Genomic DNA, 22,165 nt, shown 5'->3' on the forward strand with positions numbered 1-22,165 from the left:
AAGAAGTCTGGGGAAGTAGGTGGAGCAACTGTTCATAGTTCAGTATATTCCTAGAGTCATGTTTCTTTGTAACAAACTTGTATTTACCAATAGTGTCACCTTTATCACTCGTTACCTTAAGTCACCCTGCTCACTGCTGTTATGAAATAAAACTGGGATTTGTAACGCATTCCTTGCTCCCTTGTTTAGAAAACATGAAGAGAGAAAATGAATATGGGCATCACATTTTCTTGAACAAGTGGCACATTTGAATCTATTGAGGATTCTATTTACACAAATATGTTCCACTTCTGCACAGAGATTAACCTGAGTTCTGAAATGCTTGTGTGCACTTAATAAGAAATGATAAAGCTATAAGCTAGTAACATATTGGGCAAGTCTAGTTAAATTGGAGTAATCGCTCCGTGAGCCATTCGTGGCTAGCAAGGGGAGCTCACCAACTCCCAAGTCTTCTGTTTATTCTCTCATATTTTTCCTAGAAAACATCTTGAATGACACTCCAGGTAACTACACAAATTCAAGCAAAGTTTGTTGTCATGTAGTCTATTTGCTCAGCTTTCTCAAATCTCCAAAACAAAAGCACCTCTCATATCAGGTTCCACCCCAGCCTCCATCCCCCAGCGCTGTTCCCTTGGAGTTTCATTCTGAAATGGTGAGGTCTGTAAAAGCAGGTCTCAGCTAAAGCTCTCCACCAATCTTAAGCATTACCAAAGCCCCGCTCCCTCAAAGCCACTACTTGAAGTAGTTGAGTCCTGCCACCAAGAAAAACTTCTCCAGGAAGAGTTCTGAATCCAGCACAGCGATGTGAGCGGCTCGGCCGATCAGGGTGTTGGCAGTGTTGGGCAGGGCGTGGAACACGTTGTGTCGGATTAAAGTGCAGTCCTTGGCTTCAACCAGAGGGCCCAGGAGGTTGTTGATCATTTCTGCATAAACTGGCCCTGTAAAGTGGGGAAGAAGGATATAAAGCTAGTGCAGAAGTTAGCAGTGGAATCTAGAGAACATCACCGGATGTGTGTTGAAATTCTATTTCCGGGCAGACCTGTTATATAGCAGTTTCCAACCTCCTCCTAATGTTAGTGAAATAAATATGAAATAAAATCAAAGTTCTCTTTGTCTAGTCAGATTACAATAGCCAGAAGTCAGAAGGGGATTCGGAACAGCGTCTTTGCGAACCCATGCACCAGAAGCTATGATAACGGTGTTCGTGTTTCTCAATAATAGCTGTGCCTCCCAGCAGGGGAGCAGAGAAGGAGGCATACAGCAGAAAGGACCCTCAGAGTTTCACGTTCTATTTCAGGGGATGTTGGGGGTTGGAAACACAGCTCAATAGAGAGTTAGAAGCAGACATTTTCTGCTGTCATGCATAACGCAAGCCACGTGGCATTTCACCTGACTCCTCTGATTCCAAAGAAGGAGAATGCAGTTTTCTTTATGTTGATTTGTTTTGATTTTACAATTGTTAGTCTGAATTGACTCTTTCCACCTGAAAGTGACACAGTTGCAATTTTGCATCGGGCCATAGGGGTCTTGGAGCCATGCAGTGCAATTGAATTGCTGAATACTAGATAGATTCTCACACCTGGATCTACGATTCATCCCTCTTAGCCCTGTGTTCTTCTTTTCTGAAAAACTGTTGATGACAACTTTTATATCATTGACAGACACCTTCTGCAATGATCCTGACAGCTGGGATATTTTACTTTTGACCAACTTGGAGACAGTAATTGGAAGTTGGAAGTCAGATAAGCCTCTGGGTACCCATTCCAAACAACCGGGTCTGTTTTACAAAGCCAGCAGAGCAGTCACTTTGGAAGATGAAAGAGAGCTTATTCTGAGTTTGACAGTCCACAGCCTCACTCTGGACACTCCCCCATGTCAAGTGAAGGGACTCACACCGTTTTCCTTTTCCCTCCAGTCATCAGCAGGGGAGAGTACTCAGAGGTCTGCTTTCCCAGACTGGGATGGACAGCTGGACTCCCCATTATGCCGGGGGTATGTATTTGGGGGTGTTTCTTTTCCCCCTCTTCTTAGGGTCTTGGTAGGAGCTTTGAGGTAAAGGGAATTGAAACATGAAATTGAAATAATTAGGGATTTGGTTGTAGCCATGTCAATTCAGCTAAAAAGAATTTGGGGTTAAAACAAATGGTATGGCTGTTCCCAAGAGCCCATTAATGTTTCAGAGTAGTGGTCATTACAATAGGCAATAATATGATGTGAGGTTAGGCCACAGAAATGTTATGCATGAAATAGTCTTTCCGAGGGAAAATGCAAGTCAGCCAAAATTCAGCATCAAAGGAATAGTTAAGTAAACCATGCTTTGTGGGCTAAACAATTCTGTGCTCCTTTAAAATGATGTTTATGAACATTATGTAATAATATTTTTTAAATGATGTATGTGATTATGTAATAACAAGAAAAATGAATATTACCAATAAATGGAAATAGAAGCATATTATTATTACACAAATACCATAATTTGTTTAAATTGTATATGCAATAAAGGTCAGAAGGTCATTTATTTAAAGAAAAAAGTCACTCAAAATGTAGTGATTACTCAACCAGATCATTTTCTGCTGAGACCTTGATTGGTTTCATAAGTCCTGGAAGCCTTCATTGGTATATTTTTTAACATGTATAGCAGACTCATATTTTTTCTCAAATACAGCACTATTTTTAAATTGATGGACTTTTGGGATAGCAGCAAACTATCTACATGACAATGTAGAGAATAAATTGGAAGGTTATGTGAAGTCAGACAGGTTGAGAGGTATTTTATTTCAGAATTTTTGAAAAATAAAAATATTGGTACTTCTTCCAGAAAAAAAATGATAATCACATATGAACTAAACTTCATATCAAGTCTTCCAATCTGTTTAATTCACCAGTTAAGCCACATTTCTTTAATGCCCATGTAAAAATGTAACAGAAAATATAAATTTAACAAAAGAGACGGTGATTTTTTCTTAAGATGACTAACAGGATCATTAATCAATTTAAGTCATATATTAATATCCTTTGAAGATACACTCCCTTTTCCTTAAAGGCCATTGTGAATATTAAATAAGATAAGCAAAGTGCATGAACTGTGCCCAGCACATAACAAATACAATTTGCTATGCTAGAGCAGGAGTTGTCAGGCTTTCTCTGTAAATATTTAGGGCTTTCCAGGACATTCCAGTGTAACTACTCAACATAATTCTGAATTCTAGCATGAAAGCAGTCATATACAATATGTAAATGATGGGCGTGGCTATGTTTCAATAAAACTTTATTTATAAAATGAGATGGGGGTTGAATTTGGCTTGTGGACCACAGTTGTTGAACTCTGTTCTTAAGCCTTTACCAAGGTTGAAATGTCAACAAAAATACTTCTCTATGTCAGGGAGATAAGAAAGCAGGCAAGGAAAATTAGCAAATCCCTGCACAAAGAAACAGTTTGGCTGTCTCTTGACAACAGCTGTTTAGTTTAGTCAAGTCTGAACTCAAAACCAGATCATTGACTCTTTATTTATTGTCACAGGTCTTAGCATATAATGACAACCCACAGGTAATTAGAAAATATTTAAAAATTGATTAAAATATACATAAAAAAGCATCAATATTTACAAATTAAGGCTGAAAAATTATAGGCAAATATCTTTAAATTAATATTTAATCTGAGAGACAGTAGAGTGAGATAGGCAGGCACCCATACACTCTAACAGTACAAGTGTTGCTGGTATCAATATTTTAGAGGAGAATTTGGCAAAAAACTTTAAGAGTAGCAACTCATTAACATTTTCCTCCAATAATACCACTACTAGAAATCTATTTTAATGAAATACCGTAGATGTATTAAAAATTTACACATATAAAGTCTTTCATCACATGATAACTAAAAAGGAAGCCTTCCAGAAGCAAGCTATATGTGCAGCAATTAAGAAGTTATTGATTAAATTATGGTATATGTATAAATATAGTCTATAATTATTAAAATGTGTTTGCATTTATGATATTTTATTAACATGGACAAATAAATATATTAGTCTAAATCAAATCATGACACAAAATTATAACTTTTATCATAAACACATGAAGAGACTAGAAGAAGAACATGGAAAGTAGGTAGTGATAGAGGTGGAGTTAGAAAGGATCACAAATTATGTAAATGATTTTGACTTTTTCAAATATTCTATAATGTTTTAATCAGAAAAAGAATCATTTTAGAATATGCCCTGTGTTACTTTTCATTACATATACCAGATGGTATAAAACACAATGCTATTTTATGTATTAAAAGCAATTTTTAAATATCTTTTCATCAAAATTCCTGTTGGATTTTCTAGATACCAATGAAAATTTGGAATAGACCCAATTATATATTAGCACCAAATCTTTGGACCTTTGGTACACTAATTTTTGATAGTACCTTAAAATATAACAAAAATACTATTTACTTAAAAAGTAATCAATATGCTTGACCTAGAAATAAACAAATTAGACTGGATTCTAGAAGAGAAAGGGGACATTAGTGGACACTGACATAATTTGGATAAGGTCTGTAAATTAGATAATAATATTGTATCAGTATTAATTTTGTGATTTTGATAATTGTACAATGCTTATGTAAGATGTTAATATTGGGCATCGCAATGAAATGTATACAGCAATTTTTTTGCACTGTTGTTGCAACACTTTTTGAGTATAAAATTATTTCAAAATTAAAAGCTACAAACATGTTTAAAAAAAAAAAAACAAGAATTAAACAAATTAACTAAAGAAAACCAGGAATGCCAGCCCACATCCATCTTGATTGTCTGGAAAATTCCTACCTATCCTTTAAAACCTAACTCATTGTCATCTCCAGGGACCCTCGTCTGACTCTGTCCTACACCCTGTTCCACTGGGCTGCCTTAATGCCTTACGCATTATTTTATTTTTTGACTTATCACATTTTTATCATTGCTATTACTTGAGGCTCCAGCTAGACAATGTGCCCCTTGAGGGCAGGGCCTGTCTCGTTGAATTATACAGCCCAATCATCAATTTCAGTGACTGGCACACAATAGGACTGAACAAAAGTTTCATAATCTAATAAACATGCGACTGTTTATTACACAAAGGAAGGATCTGGCACAATAACATCAAGATGAGCTATGTTTATCCTATCACTAAGCTAAGATAAATGCAGCGCTAAACCTATAGCCCAGGTGTTCCCAATAGGCATAGTCAATTTCACAAATTTACTTTTGCTTTTCAAATCAGAAAGTCCCTGAGCAAAAATTAAACGTAGCTTACCTGTGTGTCTGTCTTTGAGGGCAGTTTTACACATTTCGATCCTGGCTGAATGAAATGGCACATAACGGTCTTGGGGAGAAGCAACCAGCACGACATTTTTAAAATACTGCAGCCCTGTAACAATTAGCCAGGTGAGTACTTTTTACCCAGGTAGTTTCAACTTCAACACCCTTTGGAAATTTGCACAAATTTTTAGACTTGCCCCAGAAAGAGAAAAAATGATGACACATCACACACTAGTTGTGTCATTGCACAAGGACATTCTGTCCTGAGGTTTAACAAGGCACAGCAGATGGCACAGAGGTATCGTGGGGGCCTGTGGGAGGTTGAAAAAAGAAGTCACTACACAGGGGCTTTGCATTTATGAGGGGAGATGAAGCCTGTTCTCATCAGCCATGAAAGCTAAGGAGACACACAGAAAGCTACTCTGGACACAGAGAAATAAGCAACAAGGATGAGATCATAAAAGCCTTTTGGGGATAGAAATATTAAAGAGTTCATAAGGACGTCAGTCTGAGTATCCTGTTCTTCCTCCTCAACCCCAGCACCTCCTCTAATTCCAGCTTTCACCATGTCCCATGCTTTAGGAAAACAGCCTCAGAACTCACCTCTCTGCAGCCAGTCTTGCCTTCCTGCAATCTGTCCCCACAATGCAGACAGAAGAACCCTTCAAATTCAATATCACAGTGCATCCCTCCAGGCCTCAAAGCCCATCGTGAACCTCCAGAGCACTGCAGACCACCCAGACACTCCGTCTGGACTGAGGCCATCCTTCTCATTCCCCAGATCCTGCCGGGTGGGTGGCTGTCAGCTCTTAGCCATGTGTCCCTTACTGAAGTGGTTCCCCTCATCAGACATCACACACTGGGGGCAGCCTACTTCAATAGCTGGCCAATACATGGGCAAGGAGGACAAAGGTGTAACGGCCAGCCCTTCCCCTTCTTTCAGGATCACTCTCCAGAGCCACTTCCTACACCCCTGATGGACTCTGCGGTGATCATGCTGCAGTCCCACCTTCTTCTGCCAAGTCCTGCCTCCCTCCTCCTCCTCCACAGAAGATAGCTCTAAGAGCTCAACTCAACACACAGAGGCACGAAGTAGGAGAAGAACTCAGCCGGGCTCACAGATCAGCCTGTGGCTACACCAGACTCACAGGCACAGGGGATCAGCAGAGTCAGTGTTTACAGGACGGTGGAAGACTGTGACCAAGAACAGACCCTGGGCCAGGCCAGCTTGCGTGGTGGGACTGAGCGCAGGGCAATCAGTCAGCTGCTCCACTCCCCGACTGGACATGGGGACCACTCGGCAATGACCACCGTTACTGCTGTCCGCTGTGGTCATTCCCACGTAGCAGGCAGAGTCTTCAACACCTCTGTGCAGTTCCATGTGACAGAGAGAGGGTGCAGGTACAATAGCAGGCCTGCCTGACAGTGACCCCCGTCTCCCACTGCACAGTCAACACCAGTGGAAAATGTTACATCTGCCTTTTGTGCAGATGGGCCTGCACCTGGGTGAAGCTGGCACACAGATCTTGGGCCTACGCAATGAGAACATTGAAAAACTGGCACAAAGCGGAATCTACAGCTTCTGGTTATTGAAATGATCTTACACACACCTTGGCTCAATCTCTCACATGCCATATGGGCAATGGGCAAGAGGAGCTGAGTTCCTGGTAGCTGTTGGCCTCCCAATGAGCCGAAGAGGCTTTGAGCGCTGGGCCTCCTGACTAGGCCCTTCTGTGAGTGAATCAATGTAGCATTATATCTCATTTGTGTCTCAGGAGTTGAATTCCAAGCTCAAACTCATAACTGCAGCGGTGGGGGAAACCACTGACCTGTTTTTTGGCTTAGTTGGTAGAGGAAACATTTGCGCAAATCAGCATTATCCCTGAAGGTCAGCTGCAGTAGAGACCCGGATTTCTTCAGTTTCTGCATGAGCCATAAGCCTAGGAAGACAAAAACAAAACAAAAATCAAAAACATAAAACAAAACAAAAAATAATTGGGATGGAATTTTGGTGAGATGAATGTTAAATGGCGAATTTTAGTTAACTTAAAAATAAGAGAGAAGTAGGCATATTAGCAAATAATTGGGAAGTTAGAGGTAAATTTGTCCTCTCATGTACTGGTGGCAAGGACTTAAATCATCCTGCAAAAATGATAGGACAACAGGCTTGGGAGTAAGGAACTACCCACACTCTTCGATCCAGTCAATCTCCTTCTGAAAAACAAGCCTAAGGTAATAATTTTCAATGCGAAAAGAATATAAAAATGATCCTTACAGATACATTTAGGATACTGTAAAGCTAGAATAAATGTCTCACTTCACAAGTCATCTGTTGGCTGGGCATGGTGGTTCATGCCTGTAATCTCAGCACTTTGGGAGGCCAAGGTGGGTGGATCACCTGAGGTCAGGAGTTCGAGACCAGGCTGGCCAAAACGGTGAAACCCCATCTCTATTAAAAAAATTAGCCAGTAGATTAGCCAGGTGTGGCAGCAGGCACCTGTAATCCCAGCTACTCTGGAGGCTGAGGCAGAAGAATCACTTGAACCTGGGAGGCAGAGATTACAGTGAGTCGAGATTGTGCCATTGCACTCCAGCCTGGGCGACAAGAGCAAGACTCCCTCTCAAAAAGCAAAACAAAACAAAACTCATCTGTTTAGCTATGCTTAGGCAAACACTAACATTGATGAGTGTAAGGATTATGTAACCACAACAAGGAAATTAATGTGATAGAAATACAAGGAAATAAGCAAGCTATGGTATGTACATATATTACACTGACTGCTATGTCAATGTGTGTGTGCAAAGATAAATAGAATGAAATAGATAAAATTACTCTGGATATGATTGGAGAAATTATTAGTAAAGTCTTTTTAAAAAATATTTTATAATGTTACAAGATTACTTTATAACTGTGGGCAGGGGGCAGGAAATGTAGTTTAACAAATTTGTTTCTGTTCAAAGAATGGCTTCCTTGGTTTGGGAGGAAAGACAGAGTGCAGAGGAAAGGACTTCCCTTTGTTATGTACCAATGTGTCGGATAACTCATGTTCACAAGTATGCCCTAAAAAAACTTAAAAGCAAACTAACTAAACTGACCAGGTCATGAGGAAACAATGTGAGTGCTGGGAGAGGACAGGGGACAGTGGCAGAGGCCTAGAGGATTACAGGGACAAGGAAGCTTCTTAGGGGTGACCCTAATGCCACATAATGGGTTTGCACAATCAGGGACTACTGAGATATTTGTTAAGAAATGATTTAATAAATGATTTGTTATTACATGTAAAACTCAGTGCCCTCCTTGGGCTTCCATACACCAAATCATGTCACCTCCTCAGCTAAAATCTCGTGAGTAGTATCTACAAGGTCTACAGGGTAAGTCTAACATCTTTGCGAGTCATTCGAGGTCCTTCTTTGTCTGGCTCTTGCTGATACATTTGACCTCCCATAGATGTGAGTTAACCTCATTTCCTTCCCCTGTGTAATTCAACACAGAAATTCTTCAACAATTCTATGATACACACACGCACATATGCACCTACATAACACATATATGTATACATACATATATGGTATACATGCTTGTACACATACATATATGTATGCATACATATACACAAACACAGATACACACACACATAATCTCCATTTTACAGACAGGGAGACTGAGGAGCACAGAGATTAAATGTCTAGGCCAGAGTCTTCCTCGAGTGTCCTGGTCAGGACTTATCCACAGGTTTGTCATGCAGGTGGCCTGATTCAGAGTCCCTGTTCTCTTCATCACAACGCCGTGCCTTGTCAATCTTTTCCAACCACGACTCCAGGGACACTGCCTTTTTTCCCACAGAAATTTGAAGGCAGAAAGGATCCTGGAAAACATCTAGTGTCACCTCACTCAGCCCCCAGACACAAGGGCCGTACCTCTAAGGCCAGGACTCCTCCCTCCATGCCATGCTTGGAAAAGACTCCACAGTCACAGGGTTTCATCTGGAAGAACCCCTGTCCCCAGTTTCAGGTCCCGGAGGCCCCAGATTAATTCTGAGGAATGACGAGTCCTAGAAGAGTCTTACCTGTACTAACCAGGGTGCTGTTGTTGTACAGGGTTCCCAGGTGAGGCCCAGAGAGTGACAGGAACGTGTGGAGTTTGTTGAGGTAATACCGGAACCGGGGCCGTGTGAGGACCGATCGGATGATGATGTTGCCAAGAGAATGGCCAATGAAGCTGTGGAGAGACGGAAAGGGTACCCGTGAGTGTGACGGTGAACACTGGTGCCCAAGAGCACAGTGCTGGAAGCATCAGGGGCCAGCGTCCTCCACCTCCCACTGAATGTAGGGGCACTGGCAAAGAGCACGGGGACTGCCAACTCATCCTCATCAGGTTTCCAAACCCTGACCATGAGAAGCCTGAGATGGGGTCTTTGTGAATGGGAGCTTTATGCCCAGTCAAGGGAGAAGTGTGGGCATTTCAGCCAGCTTCATGCTGTTAGAGCAGCCTGCTTTTATTCCACATGCGGGAAGGGAAGGTCCTTCCTGAAATGCACCTCTGAACATTGAAATCTCCTGGTCATTCATAGGATCAGGTCCCAAGTCCTTATCCTGTTTGGGAGGCCATTCATCCTCTCCTTCACCTGCTGTGTATATACTGAACCACCTGCTCACAGCCCATGCTGTTAGACCCCTTCCTGCAGGCTCTGCTCCAGCCATACTCCTACTCACAGGCCCATGTGTTCAATGCATCATTACTCTCAAGTTAAATACTTATTTATTGAGAGTCTATTAAATGAGAGGCTATACCTCCCTACCTCTACTCATGATGAGCATATAACCAGCCAAGAAAAGAAGTCAGTGTCAGCCTACGAAGCTGCCTTACCTAGCTTTTCTTTTATTCTCTTTTTTTAAATCTAACCTCTATAGGCTTTATTTGTGGAATAAAGAAGTAATATTTTATATCTGAAGACTAAATGGGATAATGCATATCAAGGGATTAGCACTACGTCTACATATTCAAATGCATGAAAAATGCAAGCTGCTTACTAGCACTGTCATCACTGAAACAGTTGGTACAGTGTAAGAATAAAAGCAGTGCTGATTGGAACCCTCTCTTTGGAGTGGGCAACTCATTCTGCTTTTTCTTTTCTTTTCTTTTCTTTTTTTTTTTTTTGAGATGCAGTCTCACTCTGTCGCCAAGGCTGGAGTGCAGTGGTGCAATCTCGGCTCACCGCAAGCTCCGCCTCCCGGGTTCACACCATTCTCCTGCCTCAGTCTCCCAAGTAGCTGGGACTATAGGCACCCGCCACCACGCCTGGCTAATTTTTTTGTGTTTTTAGTAGAGACGGGCTTTCACCGTGTTAGCCAGGATGGTCTCTATCTCCTGACCTCGTGATCTGCCCGCCTCGGCCTCCCAAAGTGCTGGGATTACAGGCGTGAGCCACCGCGCCTGGCCTTTTTCACACATCATCTCAGTACTAGTTCCCCTTAATAGATAAGAAAACAGAGGTGTAGAGATTTAGAAACCTTGCAAAAGGTTCTATATCTGGTACATGGTAAGAAACAAGATTTCAACTTGTGAGTGTTAGAACAAGAATTCAAACCTAGGAATTTTTGTTTTAAGTCCAATACTCTTTCTACAGAACTACAAAAATTTTTATTCTCCCTGACATAAACTATGGCAGATATGAATGTGTACAACAGACCTGGTACTTACTTCTGCTTTAAAAATAATTTATTAAAAGTCACAAGTTAGCTTAGCTCAGTGGTATACAGAAGGCATCATAATATTGCTTTTATACAGCAAACACTCAAAAATGTCCCCCCTCTTCCCCCAGCATTAACTACCTGTGGTTTCCTTTTACCTAATTCGGGATATGGAGAGGTTGTACAATTGAATGTGTTGAATGATTTCATCCAACAACCGATCCGTCATGGTATCAAAATCTGCAAATGTGTCCATCTGGAAGAAGAGAGAGGAACAGGTGTTGGGTATGGTTGTGGCGGGGGCTGGGCTCTGTGCACAGCCTGTCTTCTTCCACTAAACACCGTGGTGTCTACGGGGGTGTGCCTACCTCTGATGTTAGGGCTACAGGATGAGATATGATCTCAGGACGAAAGGCCCACAGGCTGGGGCTCTAAGGAAGAAACATGGAGATGCTCAGGAACACTGAGCTGGGGGGCGGCTGACAGTGAAGTAGCAAGCTTGTGGTGCCGACTGCCGCACCATGTGCCTGGAGTGTCAGTATGCCGCTGGGATTGCCGCCCCCACTTCACAGAGGAGGAAATAGGCTCTGGGAGGGGAGGCCACCTGTTCACCTCACATGACCCAGGGTTCACACCAAGACAGGCCTGACTCCAAAGGCCCTCCCCTTTCTGTGGCATAGCCTTTAGAGTATGCAGTCAGCTTTGGGAAGTATCGTAAAGTCACACATGTCTTAGGATGGATAGTGGAAGGATCCAGGAGACGAAAGGAAGAGGAGGAACGCCACACATGTCCTTGAATGTTTGAAGGGCAGTAACAAGGAAGATATATTAGATTGGTTTATATAACCTCAAGGGCTAACTTTTAGAAACATGAATTAGAGTCAAAGGAAAATAGATTTGGGGCCAATATCCAAAAATGTTTGAAAAGACCCTCATATGTGGAGCTGTCCTATAACATCATGGGCTGCCAAGAGCTAGGAAAAGTGAACAGGATGTCTCACAAATGTCCACCCAGTGAAGAAAGGAGTACATGCTGGGGGATAGGAGTGGTGAAGAGAAGATCTTTGTGAGTTTCTGTCACCTGCCATCCAATGAGCTTTGAGGCGCGATAGAATAAAGCATACTGCTAAGTCTCTAGACTTCCTGGAATAAGAAAGAACCAGAAGCTCTTCTGCTTATGGGATCTGTGCCTTGGACCTGTTGCTTCCCATCTAAACCTCAGTCTCCTTATTTATTAAAGGGGGATAGTGTCGCTACCTCCTTAGTGCCATGTTAAAAATTAGATAAAATAGGACAGGTGCGGTGGCTCATGCCTGTAATCACAGCACTTTGGGAGGCCGAGGCAGGTGGATTACGAGGTCAGGAGATCAAGACCATCCTGTCTTACATGGTGAAGCCCCATCTCTACTAAAACTACAAAAAATTAATTGGGTGTGGTGGCACATGCCTGTAGTTCAGGAGGCTGAGGCAGGAGAATTGCTTGAACCCAGGAGGTGGAAGCTGCAGTGAGCCGAAGTTGCACCACTGCACTCCAGCCTTGGTGACAGAGCGAGGCTCTGTCTCAAAAAAAAAAAAAAAAAAAAATTAGGTAAAATATACCTAAGAGAGATGCTGCTTTTTTTCCTCTAACTTTTCAGAGCCTATTTCCTCATCTATAAACTATTAATTCAACATATATATTATTTAAACAAATGGCTATAATTATGATGCCTGAGTTGACCATGATGAGCTATGCTTTGGAAATCACAGTAGGCTTAAAAAGTAATACCAGGAACTCCCCAACCAAGGCGTTTAAAAGTATATTAATACATACTGAAAGTGGACCTGCTGATGAGACAACTTTCTTTTTTTTTTTGAGATGGAATCTCGATCTGTCGCAAAGTCTGGAGTGCAGTGGTGCGATCTCGACTCACTGCAACCTCTGCCTCCCGGGTTCACTCCATTCTCCTGCCGAGTAGCTGGGACTACAGGTGCCTGCCACAACGCCCGGCTAAGTTTTTGTGTTTTTGGTAGAGACAGGGTTTCACCATGTCAGTCAGGATGGTCTCGATCTCCTGACCTTGTGATCCACCCACCTTGGCCTCCCAAAGTGCTGGGATTACACTGCGCCCGGTCGAGACAACTTTCAAAAAGTAGCAATGCGTGCATAATCAGTACTGAGTGGCCAACTCCTGCAATTAAGTGAATTGTATAAAGGTCCAGCTCTAAAGACCTAAGGTTTCCAGGTTGAACCCAGCAGCCACGAAGCCGCATCAGAGAGTTGCTGGATGTGCACACCCGGAAGGATTATTTCCTGACTGACTCTCTCTTGCTAACAATTCTTATCTTCCCTGAAAAGAAAACCTCACTAACACAAATCACAAACACAAAGTGAGCAAGTGCTGCTCACTCATTTCCCTGCTCCCTCCTCTGACTGGCCTGGTTATCCTCTTTTCTTTACTTTTCTTTTCTTTTCTTTTCTTTTTTTGAGACAGCGTCTTGCTCTTTCACCCATGCTGGAGTGCAGTGGTATGATCACACACAGTTCACTGCAACCTCGACCTCCTTGGGCTCACGTGATCCTCCCACCTCAGCCTCCCAAGTAGCTGGGAATATAGGTGCCCACCATCACACCAAGCCAATTTTTGTATTTTTTGTAGAGAAAGGGTCTCACTTTGTTGCCCAGGCTGTTTCAGAACTCCTAGGCTCAAGCGATCTGCCTGCCTCGGCTTCCCAAAGTGCTGGGATTATAGGTGCGAGCCACCGCACCTGGCCATCCTCTCTTAGTACTGGGTCAGATTTGTTCATGTATTAAAGTTGGATGCACACAGGAATTATCTTCCTGGAGATCACATATAGTATCCTCCTCTCCAGGACAGCCTGACATAGACCCTGCCTAACTCCCAGAAGCTCCGTCCCCTCTCCTGTGAGGAGATGGTGATATCAACGTGTGATAGAACTACCATGAAGTTAAATAAGGAAACAGGTACGGAGTACATAGATGCTCCAAAAAATCATTTTCTTCTCTCTCCCTCAACATCTATACCTCTGTGTACTGCATGGTGCACAACTTTGCCTAGAGCAGGCGCCCAAGTGAAGGCAGCAGAACTGAGTGCCGACAGTTGGGAAGTGAGTCATTACCCAAATAACTTATGCTCTCACTTGCCAACCGCCCTAATGCCCTGTGAAGGCAAAGGCTCCAGTCAACTGATTCACATGTTCTCATTTCTTACCCTTTCCTCTCCCTTCCAAAATAAAACAGCACGTCTTTTCTTTCCAACCCATCCAAATGCCTGGCCAGCATTTCTTTTCATGGTCTCCTCCTATCTGTGTGTGTCCATAAATTATCATGGTGCATTGAGGAGGCTCATATAAGCAAGCATCCAGGGTTCTTCCAGTTCTGATGTTTTTATCATCATACCTGATTCTTTTCAGACATCAGGAAGTCCAGTTTTCCTCCAGGGAGCCCCAGTTCTATGAATGTCTTTACCAGTCGAAGGTCTGCACTGTTCCCTAAAAATGACAGATAATCCCCACCCCAGTCCCGTAGTTAGTCATATAAAATATTGACACACAAGGAATTTCTTTCTCTCTCCCTCTTCCCCCATTTCTACTGGGTTTTCTCAGTTTTGGTTAAGTAGTTAATATAAACAACTAAAACAGCTACAATCCCGGCTCTCCTGCCACCCCTCGGGCCCCCACACTCAGAGTCTGGTCCTTTCTAGCAGTCCCACCTCGATAGAGTTATCCCTGATCTGTGAGCATGTGGCTTGTGAACACTCTGCATGCAGGAACGGTGGGAGGTACACCGCCTCCCTTTCTTCCACAGCAAATCCCATTTTGCAAGTGGTTCTTTCGCATGGCTGATGGGGTACAATGGGACCCCTACCAGCCCCGTCTTCAGTTACTTGCTTAATAAAAGACTACCTAGTACTGCCATTTACAGGTAATCTGCAAGCCTCCCCCTACCTCCCAATTGGCCAATCATGGCACAGTGATCTACATAGACTAGGACTGTCTCTTGGGAACAAGAGTCACGGCAAAGCAAGCTCTATGGAGGCACAGCAGTGGGCATCGGGGCAGAGGGATGAAAGGTTAAGAATGCAAGGCTATCAAGGCATGAAGAACACAGGAAATGCATTCCCAAAAAAAAGTCATGTGAAAAAAATGGATTTAATACAACAGAATAAGGTTTATATGCAAGTATAGTGAGGCATACATTTAATGTTGGTCGTACAGGTTCAATTACATCTTAATAAATGTTTGTCCTATTTCTTGAAAGTTCCCTGTAGAGGCCGGGCGCGGTGGCTCACGCCTGTAATCCCAGCACTTTGGGAGGCCAAGGCAGGCGGATCACGAGGTCAGATCAAAACCATCCTGGCTAACATGGTGAAATCTCGTCTCTACTAAAAATACAAAAAATTAGCTGTGTGTGGTGGTGGGAGCCTGTAGTCCCAGCTACTTGGGAGGCTGAGGCAGGAGAATAGTGTGAACCCGGGAGGCGGAGCTTTCAGGGAGCCGAGATCGTGCCACTGCACTACAGCCTGGGGGACAGAGCAAGACTCCACCTCAAAAAAACAAACAAATAAATAAGTTCCCTGTAGAGTTGAAAGTTAGAAGCTGGTTATTTGGATATATAAATCACTTACTTTACCATGTAAATATGCCCCACAGGTCATAGTTCCAAAATAGTTTGTAAACTGTGAGTGAAAATATCATTCTTTATGAAACTACCCAATGATTCAAAGGAGGGTGAATGTGCCACATGGAATTGGGGGAAGTCCAGGTGTTCGGGGTTGTCCCTGATGCTTAAGGATGACTCAGATATGCCCAAACGCCACCCATGTTAGTGGCCTGTCAGAGTACATGCCCAAACTTGTAGGGTCACAGTCATAAAATGGTCATTTTTTTAAGGAAATCTCTGCATTTTGTGTTATGATGTTAATTATTATTCATTCCCTCTTTCATTTTTGTCAGTAAAATTAGGCTCTTTGGTTCCACTGTTGCTATTGTTTGAAGTTCCCTAATGATATGCCAGGGCCTGCCTTAAGAAAACAAAAGCTGCAAGTGTTTATATTCAGCATAAAGTGTTAAGCAAGGGGTGGGAATGGCCCCCTCTCCTTCAGCTACTGAGGGAAAGAGAACTTTCTGCAACTTAAAATTTTCTCAGAAAATATGATTTAATATGGTGTTCTTAATAAACTGAGAACATTTATAAGAATACAAATCTTGAGTTTTTTGTACAACATGAAGAGTTGTGTCAATATTCATAACTGTTATCAATGTGCTCAGCTCTCTGTTAATACACATAAGCCCTTGGAAATTGAATTTGAACAAGTGGATCCTGAAAATTCTGCAAGTTTAGGCAGATGCACCTCGAAGTAGACAACTCATCTTCCAAAGCACCCTGTGCTTGGTATCGGTTGTGGTTTTCATGACTTGTTGCCCAGTTGATAATGTGATCCATGGCTCCGTTTTCTGACAGTACAAAATGGGTGAAGCCTCTCTATCTTTATAACATTCCTCATCTTTCACATACATGATGGAAAAAATTGCCTATAGCCTGATCAGATGTCTTATTTTAACAAATATATTGAAAGTCTTATCTCATTTTACTTTAGTGTCATACACACAAGAGGTACAGACTGGTCATGCATGACATTGAGTTGATGAGTGAGAAAGTTTGTTTTGTTCCTGCAAATCCCAGAACCTAGCAAAGTCCCTGGTATAGAAAAGGTATTCTATAAGTGGGAGGCAAATAAAAATAGGTAGCAAAATAGTTTGGGCCACTAACCTGAGCTCCTCAAAATGAATACATGTATTCATTCCTCTCCATTTCTTCCTTTATTCAGACCATTGTATTGACTCATGAATTCCATGAATTCATGGGTTCAAATTACTGTGTTCATGCATTTCATTAATATATTCATTCCCATAATATATTAATTTCATTAATTCATTCACTCCATTCATTCTTTTACTTTGTACACTTATTCTATTCATCATTTATTCCATTTATTTATGTATTGATTTATCCCATTCACTCCTTCACTACATTTATTCATTCATTCATGTATTTTATTTAGTTAACAGATTTTTTGGGACAGAGAGATATTTTCTTTAAGAGCAAGGCCATATCATTTCCTTAGATTCATCACAATTACTGTCATTCCATAGTTGCTAATAGAACATTCTGTTGAATGAATGCCTCATCTAAATTAATGCATAAATATTATAAGTTGTATATATGACAGAATTTGGGAAGAAAACTTGTTTTAGAACTCACCATCCAGGCCATGGACACAGACAACCAGGTGAATTCCATCTTCCAAATTTTCTTCCTCTTCCTCTGGTGGGAAATATGGTATATCAGAAGCTAGTACAGTTAAGTCACTGTACAGAAATCCTTCAATCTTCAGTTCTTTTTTAAATTTTTCTTTGGCCTGATAAAAACTGGAGAATACACTAATTAATCACAAGCCAAGCTGTGTGTTTCATGTTGAACAGGAAATGAGCTGGGCTGGTATGTAGGAGGGCTGAGCACCCACAGGCAAAGTGCCTGCTGAGTGGCAATCGCTGACTTGAGCCCCCAGGGGACATGCTAGTGAGTGAAGCTTTGTTCTGAACAAGGAGGCAGGAAAGCACTCTATGAAAACCAAAGCCTCTATGGGTTTTGGTTCTGCAGATGCTTATGTGATTCCTGCATTGAACAGGAGACAGAATGACAGGATATCAAAGATTCCACCCAGCTCCAAGGCCCCACGCAATCTTTAAAAAGTGAAAGCTTCTTGACTTGATTGACACCCAGGCCCACCATGGCTTGGCCTTCCCCTGCTTCTCCAGCATCACTCCTCACCATTCCCAGCCTCCATAAATAACACATTTCTTATCATTTTCTGCATGAACCACATGTCTTGGCTTTACTTCCATGCCTTGGTGCACAAGGGCCTGTGTGCCTGAAATGCCTGTCTCACTTGGCTATGATGCTGTTTGTCTGGTTACCTGGCAAGACGATGGTTAAGGGACTGGACCCTGGAGTCAGACTGCCAAGGTCAGAATCTCAAATTTGACACTTACTATTTCTTGTTATTATCTGTTATTAGCCTCCTCCTCCTCCTCCTCATCATCGTCTCTTATACTTTCTTCTCAGAGTAGATGCCATCTTCTTTAGGAAGCTTTGCCTGGCCACTATCCCTATTCACACTCATTTCCCCAAGCCAAATTAGGTGCTTTTCCTTCTGGCTCCACCATGCACACATGAAACATCATATTTACCCAGTCACTGCCCTCATCTACTTTTCTCATGTGTCTGTCTCTCCGTTAGACTGCAGATACAATAAAAGCAAGGGAACCCCTGGTCAGACAGGTACTGGACAGCATCTGCTATGTCTGCTGTGTACTCAGTGAATTAATGACAAGTACCATATGATAGGTATTTAATATTCTTTATAAAACAAAAAACCCAATGTTTACCTGCCTGTGGCAATTTCTTTTGGAGACACCATTAATATGTAACTCTTTAGCATTTTGCAGAAGGGTAAAGAAGATGGGATGTTTTGATAAAGTGATTCTATTATATACATAATCAGATATACAGTTTACAGATGGGAGAACAATGTGAATACAAGCCCAATACAAGGATGAAGAAATGAATTCTGCCATTACAAAGGTAAACTTAAAAGCCCCACAGTGTTAAAGGGTGTTTGGGAGTCAAATCTGATGAAGAATTGTATTCCTCAAAGGCTCTTAAGGAACTCTCCTTTCAAAACATGAAAAGGTAGAGGTACAATGATATTCATAAGAGAGTTATAATATTCATAATAAAAATTGAACAAAATTGGTGGGGTGCGGTGGCTCATGCCTGTAATCCCAGCTCTTTGAGAGGCCAAGGAGGGCAGATCAAGAGGTCAAGAGGTCGAGACCATCCTGACCAACATGGTAAAACCCCATCTCTACTAAAAGTACAAAAATTAGCTGGGCGTGGTGGTGGGTGCCTGTAGTCCCAGCTACTTGGGAGGCTGCGGTAGGAGAATTACTTGAACCCAGGAGGTGGAGGTTGTAGTGAGCTGAGATTGTGTCACTGCACTCCAGCCTTGTGACAGAGCGAGACTCTGTCTCAATCAATCAATCAATCAATAGTTAAAATTTAAAGGTTCATTTGTAAAGAATTTGGTTAATAAATCATGGTATATTCACGCAACAGAATGTTGTGTAATTATTAAAATGATGATGCAAACATAGATTTATAAACATAGATATTTCTAATATATTATTAAATTAAACATTTACAATTGCCATTTATACAGAATGGTCTCATTTTTGTATAAAAAGCATAAATAGATATAGATTCACATAGAAAAAATGCAGAAGAATATACACCGTGGCTACATTTGGAGGTAGACTTATTGACCATTTTTACTTCCTTACAGCATTCTGCATTTTTAATTCATATGATATGAATTAAATATATGATATATTATATCTATAATATATTACCTTATTTAAATCAGAAAATCACAGATATCTAAATTTTGAAATAGTATGCATGAAATGGAGAAATATGTGGAAAAATTTAAAAGACTGTTGTGGGAAAGGTAAGCCCATCAGCCAGCTTACCTAAACATCCTTTCACTGACTTCCTCATCCAACGTGCTGGAATGGGTAGAAACAACTCCAAAGGATCCCAAAGGCTGATGGGTGATGGGAAACAGGGTCTGTTTGGAAGAGAATCCAGCCCTGGCAGGGGTCTCCTTGGGCACAGATGAGAAAGGGAGACAGGTGGCAGTGCAAGACACAGATAAGTTCACAACCTCCACAGCCTTCAGACTGTCCAGAGTGAAGGTCTCTGCAGAGGTCAGATGGGACCCCATGATGGAAGTGCCTGCCTTCAGCTCTTGGTTTTTCAAAACCTGGGAATGAACGGAATGGGTCACAGTGGGGCACACAGTGCCTGCTTTATGTTTAGCCTCCGGGAAGGCATTCACTCCTCTATTAAATGCTGTGTCATCCATAATGCAAGGTGAACCGCTTTGGCTTTGCTGGCCTGTTGAGTTCATGTTGATGGCATCAGCAGCTGATGTATAGCTCAATTCAGGCACCTGATGTTGAGAGAGACCCTCAACCTCTGAGATGCCACTGTTGGAAAGAGCTGGCTGACCCACATTCAAGTCTTTAGGTATGCCCTTTGGGGTTTCCACAAGTGCTCTAGGAAGAGATCTGGTCCTGGGGTTTTCAAGTGCCATGACACGTGGTATTCTTAAATTAAGACCTTTGGTTTCAACACCTGGAGTGTTCTCAGTCCTGCCATCAGGAAGGCAATGTCCTTGAGCATCAAACTGCTTCCCTTTCCCTTTGGGGATGTCTATGTATCCAGGGCCCTGCTGGTTGTCAGCATCTAAAACTATCTCTACCAGGGGAGGGTCCGCTGCAGCACCCTGTGTTCCAGAGTCACCAGAAAGTTGAGAGCAAGGTCCTGGGGAACCTTGGCTCTTGCTGAGCATATCTGAAGGTTCAGCAAAACCTCCACCTTGCTGCTTGGTGTCTGCATCTTCAGCAGCCTCCTCTGGGCTACTGATATGGGGAGCAGATACAGACTTGGTTAACTTAGTGAGTGCCACCTCCCGCTCATCCTCCTCAAAAGGTAAAGAGCTAATGGAGGTGAGAGAAGCCTGGATGCCACTTGGCAAACTTGTGTTACTTTCTGTATGTCCACCCTCAAGGGAGTTCCGGTGGAGGGCATGTCTTCGAACAAATGGGTGCAAGACTTCCCGATCACTGGGCAACTCCAGAGCCCTGCTTCGGGCCTCCGACCAGGCGACGGAGCTTGGCTCACTCTCAATGCCTGAATCAGATATGATGGATGAAGATCTCTTGATGACCCCAGATAGCACTGAGAGTTCCTCCTGCTCTTCTGTATGAGAGTCCTTTAGGGAAGACCTAATATCTAAGGGCTCCCTCACAGTAGAATTTAGTGGATCACAGGGCTCAGAGGGGGTGAGTTTCAAGCTTAGCAGCACCATCTTCCCCTCTTGATCTATTCCCTTTCCTAGAGTACTTAATTCATGGAGAGTTGTTTTGTCTGAAGAGATGGCATTTTGGTGACTTCCACCTACTACCACTTTGCTTAGCCCAGTCCTGTCTAATCCACACTTATCTCTAGAGCTCCTATTCTCATGCTGAGCATTGAAGGCCACCAGGGGTTCAGCTCTGGAGGGGTTCTTATTGCTAGATTTTACATCAATGTAGGTCAGCACTGGGGCCTGTCCATCCTCTGAGCCTGGACTCTTTCTAGAAGTATCCACATCTGCCATTGGATATGTCCCAGCATCAGATGTTTGGCCAGTCCAACATTCATCTTCAGGCACACGTGCTTTGTTTTGAAATTCACCAATTGTTATATACACCTGAGATTCAGAGCACACATCCATATGATTTTGTGTGGCCACATTCTCAGCCAGCTCTGGACACCTTATAACTTCTTCATCAGAATCCATTTGGGATGGTTTTATGGTAGATAAGACAAGGTCTTCCCTAAAAGATAAATTGCCATTTACCATACAGTTATCTTCTTTCTCTTTTAGATTCATTATTGTAGGACTTGTCACTGGAACATCAAAATTAGGATAAACACTCAAGTTATGCCCTATGGAAAAAAAAAGAAAGAAAATTGTATCATAGCATAAGAATCTATGTTTACAAGTTATTCAAATGTCTAACTGTATAATAAAGAATTTGGCTTTGAGGACTTGGTTCCAAGATGGCTGAATAGAACAGTTCCAGTCTACAGCTCCCAGCATGAGTGATGCAGAAGACGGGTGATTTCTGCATTTCCAACTGAAGTACTGAGTTCATCTCACTGGCACTTGTTGGACAGTGGGTGTAGCCAATGGAGTGTGAGCTGAAGCAGGGTGGGGCATCACCTCACCCGGGAAGCACAAGGGGTCAGGGAATTCCCTTTCCTAGCCAAGGGAAGCCAAGACAGATGGTACCTGGAAAATCAGGACACTTCCACCCTAATACTGTGCCTTTCCAATCATCTTAGCAAACAGCATACCAGGAGATTATATCCTGCCCCTGGTTCGGAGGATCCTACACCCATGGAGCCTCACTCACTGCTTGCACAGCAGTCTGAGATCGAACTTCAAGGTAGCAGCGAGGCTGGAGGAGGGGCATCTACCATTGCTGAGGCTGGAGTAGATAAACAAAGCAACCAG

General features: G+C 42.4%; 1 protein-coding gene across 3 annotated transcripts in view; it reads right to left on the bottom strand.

Annotated features, from left to right (window-relative positions):
• Positions 1-484: 484 nt before the first annotated feature.
• Positions 485-22,165, bottom strand: part of FAM135B (family with sequence similarity 135 member B) — a 352,320-nt gene continuing 330,639 nt past the window's right edge. For 2 of the 3 annotated variants that reach the window (XM_073018372.1, XM_008001609.3), the window contains exons 13-20: positions 19,569-21,594; positions 17,239-17,405; positions 14,374-14,465; positions 11,132-11,229; positions 9,350-9,501; positions 7,112-7,222; positions 5,278-5,391; positions 485-938 (exon numbers count right to left, since the gene is read on the bottom strand). In XM_073018372.1, the coding sequence (XP_072874473.1) occupies positions 733-938; positions 5,278-5,391; positions 7,112-7,222; positions 9,350-9,501; positions 11,132-11,229; positions 14,374-14,465; positions 17,239-17,405; positions 19,569-21,594 (2,966 nt within the window). In that variant the 3' untranslated portion in view covers positions 485-732. Of the gene's footprint in view, positions 939-5,277; positions 5,392-7,111; positions 7,223-9,349; positions 9,502-11,131; positions 11,230-14,373; positions 14,466-17,238; positions 17,406-19,568; positions 21,595-22,165 lie in introns of those variants that run through there. The other variant, XM_038000098.2, reaches the window with a different exon arrangement.

This window comes from Chlorocebus sabaeus, chromosome 8 (assembly GCF_047675955.1).
Source record: "Chlorocebus sabaeus isolate Y175 chromosome 8, mChlSab1.0.hap1, whole genome shotgun sequence".
Taxonomy (NCBI): domain Eukaryota; kingdom Metazoa; phylum Chordata; class Mammalia; order Primates; family Cercopithecidae; genus Chlorocebus; species Chlorocebus sabaeus.